The sequence below is a fragment of the Globicephala melas genome, chromosome 10, assembly GCF_963455315.2.
Source record: "Globicephala melas chromosome 10, mGloMel1.2, whole genome shotgun sequence".
Taxonomy (NCBI): domain Eukaryota; kingdom Metazoa; phylum Chordata; class Mammalia; order Artiodactyla; family Delphinidae; genus Globicephala; species Globicephala melas.
The window spans coordinates 63,192,518-63,204,349 of record NC_083323.1 but is presented as its reverse complement, the minus strand read 5'-3'; the positions used below and the strand labels follow the sequence as shown (position 1 = coordinate 63,204,349).

General features: G+C 54.2%; 1 protein-coding gene across 3 annotated transcripts; it reads left to right on the top strand.

Moving 5' to 3' along the window:
- Positions 1-2,552: 2,552 nt before the first annotated feature.
- Positions 2,553-6,193, top strand: PRPH (peripherin). 3 transcript variants are annotated; one of them, XM_030835178.2, is made up of 9 exons: positions 2,553-3,277; positions 3,651-3,711; positions 3,879-3,974; positions 4,346-4,513; positions 4,615-4,740; positions 4,831-5,051; positions 5,146-5,195; positions 5,444-5,523; positions 5,781-6,193. In XM_030835178.2, exons 1-9 carry the CDS (start codon positions 2,736-2,738, stop codon positions 5,844-5,846), a joined length of 1,410 nt encoding a protein of 469 aa, XP_030691038.1. In that variant the 5' UTR covers positions 2,553-2,735; the 3' UTR covers positions 5,847-6,193. The 3 variants fall into 3 exon arrangements, 2 of the variants coding, with proteins under 2 accessions (XP_030691038.1, XP_030691037.1); XM_030835177.2 differs by having other exon boundaries at positions 5,778-6,193; XR_004034788.2 differs by lacking the exon at positions 5,146-5,195 and having other exon boundaries at positions 5,778-5,805.
- Positions 6,194-11,832: the final 5,639 nt, after the last annotated feature.

Below are 11,832 nucleotides of genomic sequence, written 5' to 3'. Positions count from 1 at the left end.
AGGAAGTCCAGATCCTTCTTCACTGTACTTGGGGGCTGACAATTTGTAATAGTAGTAATAGTAGTAGTAATAAATTAAGTTTTCAGCTTTTATTACGTGTGTCCTAAGTATTTTACATGTATTTATTTAACCCTCTCAACAACACTATGAGGTGGAAACTACAATTTTCCCCCTTTTGCTGGAGCACATGAGAGGACACAGTAATGAGACTACATTTGTACAACAGAGTGTTGGAATCAGATGGGAAGCTTGGTAGCTGGATGCCAGAGCCCTGGCTCTTAACCGGGACCCTTTCCTACTTTTCTTCCGGCCACAAGACCTCCCAGGCCCAGCTCTTTCTGAGGACGGGGGAGGAGTCTTCTCTGCATTGCCAGCAGGCCTGGTTCCCAAACCCAGGCCAGACCCTGGCCTTACAACTCCCAGAGCCCTACCGAGGTGGTCCTGGTTCCCTCTACTCTGAGGCTTCTGGGTGGTGAGCTGGGAGCTTAAGCAGGGGAGAGGATGGGAACCCCACTGGTAATTCCCCAGGGCCAGCCCTAGAGGCCTCTACTCTGAAAGGCCCAGGTCTGCCAGCAGTTCCCTGTAAAAATAAAGCCTGAGCTCGTCCTCCCCAGGCCTTACCTGTCCCTTTGCGTGAAGTACCAGCTCAGACTCCCAGTTTGTACCTGGAGGACAGCAGGCAGGGCAGGGCAGGGCCTAGGCTGGAGTGGATGGGGCCTCAGTGGCAGCTGGGGCTCAGAGCCCAGGGCTGCAGCAGAAAGCACTTAGCTTCCCCACTCCCCTCCTCACACCTATCAAGCCCCCTCCCCCTAACCCAGGCAGGACCCTACCCCTCCCCACTTCCAAGAGTTAGTGGCAACCCGGCCTGATTTATCCATCCCACCCCTCTCTCCCATCCTCCCTCTTCCCATTCCCCTGGCAACCAAACCAGATTCATCAAGGAGAAGGACCTGGCAGCTGTTCAGGGAGAGACTAATAGCCCAGAAGGAAGGAGGGGCCTGGAGAGGAGACGAAGGCTAAGGCGGTAGGGATGTGAACCTAAGGGCGTTGGCCCATCTCAGAGGACACACAAAGGCGGGGAGGCCCCTCTGCCCTGCAGTGCTGAGGGGATGGCCAGCCAGGGAGCCGCCCTCCTCATCCCCTCAGCCAGAGGTGCAGCCCGGAGTCCCAGACCTGTTTCCCCAGACGCCCAGCTCTTGTCCTCAGGGCCGATCCTACGCGGACCTGTCCTTACTGGAGAGCCCCGGAGTCCCCAGCAGCAGCAGCCCCTTAGCTCCTGGCAAGCCCAACAGGCCTCAGCACCTCGACTCCTGCAGACCATCCAAGCTGCCTCTGTCCACTCCTGGGCAGCCCGTGCCTGCGTTCTGGAAGCCGTTTGACATGCAAAGACCAGACATCAGCCTCCCTGCTAACTCTGGGGTGGGGGAGGGTATGAAGGGCCCTGTGGTTGGGTGTGTCTAATGTGTGTGCACATAGGTGCACGGTGCTATTACGCATATGCATCTGTGGCTCTGTTCTGGGCCTTTTTCTCCTCTTTCAGTCCCTGAGCCTACGGGGATGGGCACTTTCTCTTTCCCCTTCTCTCCCAATCCAGCGCTCCTCTCGCTGGGTACCTGCAGCTCCTCAGCACTGGAAACCGGCTCCTGCCCGTGTGTCTATCTCTCAGCCTTGGCAGCAGCTGCTACCCTTCAGCCCCCTCCCCTTCCTACTTCAGGAATCGCCCCGGTTCCTGTAAGGCCCTGACTGAGCAGCGGTGGGTTGGGGGAAGGGAGTATCCAGTAAAGCCAGACAGCACACGCTAGCTCACTCAGTTCAGCCTCCAGCATGGCACAGACCCTCCCAAGTGGGACCCAGAGCTGGGCCTAGTCACCCTGAGCCCCCTCTGATGTGCCCACCTTGCTGGGGCCTGGGGTAGATTTGGGATCTGTGTCTTTAAGGCTGAGACATCAGCAGGCAACCTCCTGGCCAAGTGTCCAGGGGAGGGGGAGGGGAAGAAGCAAGTCCATTAGCAGCAGAGCTGGCGCCAGGCAGCAACCCTTCACAGAGCCCTGGGGATTTCAGGGAGAGCAGCCCTTCCTCACCCACCTCAGCTGCCTCTGCACTCCCGTCCCCCAGATCTCCCTGGGTGTGGTGACAGAGGGGGCAGCTGACAGCATTTGCAAGCAGAGCCTAGCCTTCAGGGGCCATGTGGAGGTACAGCCTCTGGGGCCTAAGCCAGGCCAATTCTCCCTGCACCTGGGCTGCGTCCTCCCTGCACCTGGGCTGCGTCCTCCCTGCCCACGTACCAGAAGCCTGCCCTTTAACATACAGTCCACCTAGCCCCCAGTTTTTACCAGCTCTTTCAGGCAGGGACCCCAGTTCCAGTGAGGCCCTCCCACCCTAGGCTCCAGCTCCGGATATTTGCTGGAAGGCACTGACACCCCCAACACCCGAACCCCCCCCCCCCCGCCTCCCTGTGGCCTGTGGTGGCCATCCCTGTCTCCTTCCCCACCACGAACTGGGGGAATCAAGTAGGCAGGGCGCCGGCAACCAGGGAGGGAGGGTGCGGCGCTCCTGCAGCTCCGCAGGGGTGGGGCGTCCCCCTCCCCACATAGCCCCACCGTCAGGCCAGTGGGAGGAGCAGCCCATGCCCCCCCTGAGCCCGCAGGGCTATAAAGCCGCCTCGCAGCGGTTTGCGACTCCTTCCCAGCGCCCGGACAAGCTCTGTCAGCGGTGACTCCCCATCCTCGGCCGCCATGAGCCACCCGTCGGGCCTCCGGTCCGGCGTCAGTTCCACCTACTACCGCCGCACCTTCGGGCCACCGCCCTCGCTGTCCCCGGGGGCCCTCTCCTACTCTTCCAGCTCCCGCTTCTCGAGCAGCCGCCTGCTGGGCTCGGCGTCCCCCGGCTCCTCCGTGCGCCTAGGCAGTTTCCGCAGTCCCCGGGCGGCCGCGGGCGCCCTCCTGCGCCTGCCCTCGGAGCGCCTCGACTTCTCCATGGCCGAGGCCCTCAACCAGGAGTTCCTGGCCACGCGCAGCAACGAGAAGCAGGAGCTGCAGGAGCTCAACGACCGCTTCGCCAACTTCATCGAGAAGGTGCGCTTCCTGGAGCAGCAGAACGCGGCCTTGCGCGGGGAGCTGAGCCAGGCCCGGGGCCAGGAGCCGGCGCGCGCCGACCAGCTGTGCCAGCAGGAGCTGCGCGAGCTGCGGAGGGAGCTAGAGCTGCTGGGCCGCGAGCGAGACCGGGTGCAGGTGGAGCGCGACGGGCTGGCGGAGGACCTGGCGGCGCTCAAGCAGAGGTCAGGGGACAGGGCCGGGGCTGGGCGGCGGCCGTCGAGGCGGCCGCCAGAGGGAGTGGCCCGCCTTATCCACCTGGGCGTGTGCAGGCAGCATCCTCGCCGGCGGGCAACACCCCCAACCCCCGTCTACCACTTTGCTGAGTCTCTGGGGAGGGGAGGAAGGGGGAGTTACTATGTCTCCCCTGTGTATAAAGGGGCCACATCTCAGCTCCCAGCAGGTTAAAGGGAAATATGGGGCAAGTCCATCAGGCAGCCTGAAGGCCCCTCCTCAGAGTCCTGGGCAGTAGCAGCCTCTGACCCAGATCCTGGGGGTCGCGGTCTTACGGCTGGGCAGTGACCCCGGAGCTCAGCTTCTGCACACCCCTCCCACCAGGCTGGAGGAGGAGACTCGCAAGCGCGAGGATGCGGAGCACAGCCTCGTGCTTTTCCGTAAGGTGAGCTCGGTCTACCCATTCCTACCCCCGGCCTGCGTATCCAGGGTGGCATCTGTGGGCAAAGGGAGGCGACCAGAAGCCTCCAGAGGCAGACAGGGAGGGCCAGGCTCTTCGTCGACCTAAGCAACCCCTCCCTGCTCTCGAACCCCTACTGCCACCCCGTGAAGGACGTGGACGACGCCACCCTGTCCCGCCTGGAGCTAGAGCGCAAGATTGAGTCTCTGATGGATGAGATTGAGTTCCTCAAGAAGCTGCACGAGGAGGTGGGTGGACCCGGGTGTCAGGAGGTTGGGGGTGGTCTCATTGGAGCTGGAGTATAAGCTCAGGAAGAGACTGGCGAGTGGACCTGAGGAAGAGAAGTGAGATTCGTAGGGTAGACGCAGGCTCTCAACCCCCTCTACAGGTGGTTTGACTCACACCCCTGCGCCGCCTGGTGGCGAGCAGCGGAGCTGCACCCCCGTAACCTGGCCAGAGGCTTAGTACGGGCGTGGCGCGGGCCGTGCAGTACCAAGCGCGCTGCACTCCCTAGCGCCCCCTTCTGTTCATTCAAGTGTTTCTTCTCTTTTCTGTGCGCCAACCGCGCGGCCCGCGTGGGATCTGCGCGATGAACTCGGCCTCTCGCCCTGGGCGGCAGGAGCTGAGAGACCTGCAGATGAGCGTGGAGAGCCAGCAGGTGCAGCAGGTCGAGGTGGAGGCGACCGTGAAGCCCGAGCTGACGGCGGCGCTGAGGGACATCCGTGCCCAGTACGAGAGCATCGCAGCGAAGAACCTGCAGGAAGCAGAAGAGTGGTACAAGTCCAAGGTGCCAGGGCACGGGAGGGTTTGGGAGGACCTGGAAGCGTGGAGAGCTGGGGGGAGGGCGCATCTGGTCCACTCACGTCCGGGTTGCCCCCCTGGCCGCAGTACGCGGACCTGTCTGACGCCGCCAACCGGAACCACGAGGCCCTGCGCCAGGCCAAGCAGGAGATGAACGAGTCGCGACGCCAGATCCAGAGCCTGACGTGCGAGGTGGATGGGCTTCGCGGCACGGTGAGTACCAGGCTGCGCGCCCCCGCCCAGGGGGTGGAGGATGAAGGCTGCTCCCCCCATTGACGCCCCCTCTTCACCCCCAACCCCCAGAACGAGGCGCTGCTCAGACAGCTGCGGGAGCTGGAGGAGCAGTTTGCCCTGGAAGCCGGCGGGTACCAGGCGGGCACCGCACGGCTCGAGGAGGAGCTGCGGCAGCTAAAGGAGGAGATGGCGCGACACCTGCGAGAGTACCAGGAGCTCCTCAACGTCAAGATGGCCCTGGACATCGAGATCGCCACCTACCGGAAGCTACTTGAGGGCGAGGAGAGCCGGTGAGAGGCAGCGGGTCGGATAGGGTTTGGTCAGGGCTTGTGGGGGAGAGGCCAGCGGCTCACAGGAGTAGCTGACCGAGTGCTTCGCCCCCAGGATCTCCGTGCCAGTCCATTCCTTTGCATCCTTAAGTATAAAGACGACTGGTGAGTCTTTCACGTCTGACTTCCAACTGTCTGTCCCCTTGTCTATTTCTGCCCTGACTGGACTCTTACTCTGGCTCTGCTCAGGGATTGGTTCTCTCCGTGAACTTCTGAGTCCTGGTCTACACTCGCCTTCGCTCCTCAGGCTCTGCCCCTCCCCGCCCCTCCCTCACCTCCCAGACGGAGTGAGGGCTTAAAACAAGAGAAATCCCAAGCCTCCTCCCTTCCACCTCTCATCTTGCTTTTTCCAGTGCCTGAGGTGGAGCCTCCCCAGGAGAGCCACAGCCGGAAGATGGTTCTGATCAAGACCATTGAGACCAGGGATGGGGAGGTAAGATGGGTCACTTGAGCGTAGGACCCCATCATTTCTCGTAGTATTTCTGAGCCCCAGCCTGGCTGCAAGTAATCTTAGGGTGTTTGTGGGTTAGTGATTCTTGGGGTGGGAGTGAGACAGGGAGATGGAAGTGGATGGTCAGACTGGAGCCTCAACTGGTTATGCCAGGGAGGGGGGACACCGTGCCACAAAGGAGCTGGAAGGAGGGTGGTGCTGAACGGTTTGTGCGCCTCACATGCCTCGGCCCCCAGCAGGTGGTGACAGAGTCTCACAAGGAGCAGCGCAGTGAGCTGGACAAGTCTTCTACTCACAGCTACTGAACTTGTTGGTCCAGAGCTCCCTGACCCTGCCCTAGACCTCTAAGCCCCAATCCTAACACCGGTCCCGAATTAGTCTCCTCCCCCTCTGCATGTGCCCACCAGTTGGCTCCAGTCACCCCTTCCATGGCCGTGGCCAAACCCTACCCAGCACCACAGCTGGGCCTCTCCATGCCCACAGAGACATGATCCATATGTTTCTCATTTCTTATCTTGGTAAGAGTCTATATGTTCCCCCATTTCTTGTCCTGGTAAGAATCTATATGTTCCCCCATTTCTTGTCCTGGTAAGAGGCCAACCATCCCCAGGATGAGTCTACTCCTGCCACGACCCCAAGATTAGTGGGTGGGTCAGGGTCTGAGTTTCACTTTTAAATCAAATAAAACTGCTATCAAGGGAACCCTCTCCAGTGGTGATCATTTTGTAATGTATAAAAATATGGAATGACTATGTTATACACCTGAAACTAATATAATATTGTAAGTGAATTATACTTCGATTTTTAAAACATCATAAAATAGTAATGGGGGCGGGGCAGGGGGGACCCTCCCTAGTGCACTTGTGTCTGTGTCATGGGAGCGTCAATGCAAAGGAGGCTCAGCGGTATTTTCCCCCTGCCTCAGGTCATTTCTCTTCTGACTCCCACTATCTCGGCATCTATGACTCCTGTCTGCCCCTCTGGTTTTCCTCCTACCTCTCTGTCCATTCCTTCTCAACTTCTGTGCCCCATCTGCAGCCCCAGATGTCCGAAGCAGAGCCCCTTACCTCGCTTTACACCTTCTGCAGTCACGTTCTTCCTTCTGGATTCCCCGCCCTAAGATGAAGTCACCACTAGGACTTCCGTGGCCCCAATTAGAACTCACCTCATCTTATACTCCTTTCTTTTCTTCACCTACCCCCAATTCTGTTAATTCTACTTTATAACTCTTTCAAGGCTGTCTGGTTCTCCCCGTCTCCACTGCCACCACCCTAGTCCAGGCCACCATCATCTCTTTTTTTAAAAAAAAATTTATTTATTTTTGGCTGCGTTGGGTCTTCGTTGTTGCGTGCAGGCTTTCTCTAGTTGCGGCGAGCGGGGGCTACTCTTCGTTGCAGTGCGTGGGCTTCTCATTGCGGTGGCTTCTCTTGTTGTGGCACACGGGCTCAGTAGTTGTGGCTTGTGGGCTCTAGACTGCAGGCTCAGTAGTTGTGGTGCACAGGCTTAGTTGCTCCCCGGCATGTGGGATCTTCCCGGACCAGGGCTCGAACCCGTGTCCCCTGCATTGGCAGGTGGATTGTTAACCACTGCGCCACCAGGGAAGTCCCGCCACCGTCATCTCTTGCCTGGGTTACATTGTCTGCCTCAGTGGTCTTTTCCCCTGGCCTGGCCCTGCCACCCACCTAAACCTATTCAGCACACTTAGCCAGCAGATCAATTCTGCTGCCACCACCCCACCCCTTGCTTGAAAATGTCTATTTCCATGCTGTCCTCCAACTCCATTCCATCCTACCCTTGCCTTGAAGTCAAAATTTACTTCTGAATTTAGAATGATCTTTTTCACTCAATTATAGTGCTAGGTGTAGGGAGTAAGCCAGAGTCCCTGCTCTCAAGGAGCTCACAGTCTGGGTGGGGGACATAGATAAATAAGCATACAATTCCAACCTCGCGACGAGTGATGTGATTGGGATAAGGAGATGGTGTTCTGGAAACATGAAGAAGAACACCTAACCCAGCCTTAGGGTAGAGATGGCTTCCCAAAGGAGGCACCATCACAGTGAGCGCTGGAGAATGAACAGCAGTTACTCAGGTGAAGCAGGGAGAGGAAGAGGACTTTCTAGGTAGATACATCAGCCAGAAGACAAGAGGGAGCATGTCTGGAAAGTGAAAGTAGTTCTACGTTGCTGGAATGAAGGCTAGAAAGGAAGGAATTGCATTGAGGTTGGAAAGATGCAATGAGGGCCAGGTCACCGAGGGCCTTATAGGACATATGAAGGCACTTAGAATTTATTCTAAGGAAAAGGGAAAGAAAAGGGTTTAATGGGGGAAGTATTCAGAGCTGCATCTTAGAAAGGTCACTCTGGCTGTGGTGTTCAGACACAGTTGGAAGGAGAAGGAGGACCAGTTCAGAGACTGTGCAGTGAAACATGCAAGAGATGGTGGTGGGCAAAGAAGTGGATGGATTTGAGCACTATTCAGGGGGTAGAATCTGCAGTTCCTAAGTGGGGATTGTCAGTGTGAGGAAAAGGGAAATAGCAAAGATTACCCAAGGTTTTGAGTTGAACACCCAGGCAGATGGTGGGACTTTTCACAGAAACAGGGAAGATTGGTATAGGGAGACAAGGGGGCCCAAGACAACAACGTCAGTTTTAGACTTACTGAGTGTGAGATGCCACGGAACAGCCCAGGGGAAGGGCTGGCAGGCATTCATGTCCACAGGTCTGGAGTTCAGGTGTGATGGAATATTTTGAGATGCTGAATCTATCAGGATGCTTTCTGCTACAAGTAACATACAACCTCATTTTTTAAAAAAAAAAAAAAAGAAAGTAAACTACTTCATGTAACAAGGAGCCAGAGGTAGGTGGGCTATGAAGTTGGTTGATTCAGCAGCTCAATAATATCACGGACCCAGGCTCTGTCCATGGTTCTGTTCAGCCTTCCTCCTCGGAGGGAAGTTTCATCCTCGGGATGGTTCTCCTCATTGTCTGAAGGTGGGTGCCAGTAGCTACTGCGTGATGCTTCTGTCTTCATATTCAGTGGAAGAAAGAGAAACCCCTCCTCCCAAGGATGAGATATAAGTCCTTTCCTTCAGACCGTCTGGCAAGGATCATTGGTGTGTCCGCTCCTGGAGCAGTAACAGTCATCACTGACTTGGGCTAATTGTCTGGTATGGAAGGGACATTGGGGATCAACCACAATGTCCATTGCAAATATTACTCAAGCTTCCCACCATTTTCACCCTCCACCCCTTGCCTTCTCTCCTTTTCATTCAATAGCATTTCTTATCTCAGAGGAGAAATGTCACTGAAGAAAAGCAGACAAAAGCTTTGGAGTTTCAACGATTTAGATTTTCAAGTGAGCAAAATTTCCAGTTTGGAAACTTTCACATCAGAGTCTGTGGCCTATGACTTGTACTGGATAGAAGGAAGAGTTTGAGCTGGGTTTCTCAGGTGTCCCACATGAGAAAAAAATGAAACCACTCAAGAACGGTGTATTAAGTGAGAAAAGAGAAATGCCTTGGGGAGACTCGTAGAGGAGCAGAGGAAGTGAATCCTGAGAATTAACTGGCAGAGAGGTAGGAGGCCTCAGGAAGCCAGGGCAAGAGAGAGCTTTCCAGAGGGAGTGGCTAGCTGCGTCAGAGGATGCTGGGAACCCAGGTTAAGTAACAGGTGGGAAATGTGGGATTTATCAGCAAGGAAGATGATAGACCTCAGTGAGGGCAGCTTCAGGGCAGGATAGGGTCAGAGACAAAACACGGTCAACTGAAGAGCGAATGAGAGATGGGGAAGTGGAGAGCAGACTACTCTCATGAGATGTTTGATTGTTGAAAGAAAAGAAAGAACCAGAGCAAGAAAGATCTGTGTTGGAGAAGTGAAATTTTGAAGAAAGGAGAGACTGCACCAATCGTTTTCAAGCTGCGGGTCATGAAACATTGTAATAAAAATTATTGGGTCAAGACAAACATTTTAAAATAAAAAGAATAGAAAATTTAGGGTATGGTGAAACTGTTATTTTCAGTGTATGTATGTGTGTTCTGGGTTTTCATGTAAAATACATTTTTTTATCTTGGATCGCAGGGGGGAAAAATTGAAAAAGACCAGACTTGAACGAGTTTAAGTGCTGGGGAGAATTGAAAGAATCAATTTGTCACGCGTGGATCCAGCCACCTATTGAAATTATACAACCTCAGACTTGGCTGTGATTGAAGAGTTTTAGGAAAACTCAAAATCCAATTCTAAAAAAGCGATCTGATGTTAACCTCAAGAAGACAGGGCTGGGATTTGATTGTGATTAAGAAAGCCTATACCGTATTGACTTTATTGTATTCTGCTTGTTGGAAGAGGGGAAGTCGTTTTCATGTCATCTGTAAGAAGGTCACCTCAAAAGTGAGGACGTGACCACATTTACTTAGCAGTTCCTAGAGCGAACCAGTTGTGGTGGGTATCCTGGACCCCAAGGAGGTGCCCACTGTTGTAGTGGAATAATTCCTTAGGGGCCACCTGCCGTGCGTGGAAAAGGGGGTTCAGTTATCTGAGTTGCGAAGAAGAGAGACTAAATGAATATCCCAAGCAAACGGGAGTTCATTGTGAAGTTACACGTAGAAATAAGGCGGACAAGAATTGCAGCTGCCTGGGGTGGAGTGGGAGTCATTTCACAGGAACCCAGAAACACCTGTGTGACACGGGCTCTGCAGCCCCGTCAGGCTTCACGGAGCATGACAGGTGACAGAAAGCCCCATCCACGGCAGGAGCACAAGGCTCCCTGACCAGTGCTCCTACTGCTTCGACTGCTCCTGTCACAATAAGCAAACGACCTCACCCTCTGCCCTGGCTCTTGCTGACTCACAGTTTCTTCTTACTCGTGGCTTCAATTGTCCTACGGTTTCCATGACCAGATAGCAATTGCGCAAGCCGAGAAGATGGTGGGTTTGTGCCCCCAAAGAACCATCTCGCCTGAGTTAGAATTCAGGCTCCTTTTATACTAAAAGGGGAGGGAATAAAGTCAAATGCTTCCTGGTTCCCATCTGCCTCATGAGGGGATGTGTTCATTTCTTCCTCCCTGCAGTCATTCACAGGTGGACCTGGTCAAGATGTTTTCCTGTGAGCTAAACAAAGGTATTTTAGCTTAATGCTCATTACCTGGGGAGCAGGGTTCCCAGAGATGGGCCATTATGTATAATTTAAGCTTATAGGCAACATCCCTTTAGTGATTAACTTGTCATAGAATACAAAAGGTTCTTCCCTCTTCCAGTTAGAGTGATGGAAGAAGGGATCACAAGCTAAGGAATGCTGGCAGCCTCTCGGAGCTGAAAAAGGCAAGCAAACAGATTCTCCTCTGAAGCCTCAGAAGGAATGGAACCAGACCAAATTTTAGAATTCAGACCCCCAGACCTGTAAGAGAATAAATCTGTATTGTTTTAAGCCACTAAATTCGTGGCGATTTGTTACAGCAGCAATAGGAAACAAGTATACAACCCGACATATTTTATAAGCACATATGCATAGGTAAGAACTTATATCAATCACATTAGAGTGGTGTCTATGGGGGAGAGCAGACAGGGAGTAAAGGGGGATTGATAGAATAAAACAAGAGAGGTGGCTTGCACCTCCCCATATTCGAGGTCCAGCAAAGACAAACAGAAGCAGGTCGCTCTGACTGCTGTATAGAAAACAGGTTGGACGCTATGACAGGCATAGCAGATATTCTGAGCATTGGCCGTTTGAAAGACTTTTATGATATAAAATCAGTCTCCTTGGACCTCGATTCTGTGAAGGTGGTGCCCTGAGGAGCAGGCATACATATTTTGTTCACCAGAAGGCATATCGCTCATGGTAAATCACTCAGTTTCTCTTACAAATTCGATGAGTGTGACTCCAAGATCTACTCTGGGTAGCCTGACAAACTCAAGTTTCCAGGTTTGTGAACTTGGCCCTGGACTGTGCTGACTACCTTAAAAGCATGTAAAGCCACTGTGCAGCCAACCTCCGTCCTTCAAACTTCAGCCTTATTCCTCCACGTATCCCAAATGTGTGATAAAGGGCCTTACGCACAGTAGGTGCACAATGTTTGTCAGTAGCCATCCCTGCGAATCTAGGAGTCAGGATCCAGCACATTCACAGTACCTGTGAGTGGAATGAGGGGACTGTCCCCTTCCTTCCAGTCAGACCATCTTTCTAGTTTTATTTCCTACTATCCTACGTTCCATCTATCCCTAAGGACTTACCCTCATCTGAACACTCCAAGTTTCCTTGCCTTTGCAAGTGCTGTTCCGAGTGACTAGAAGAGCCTTCT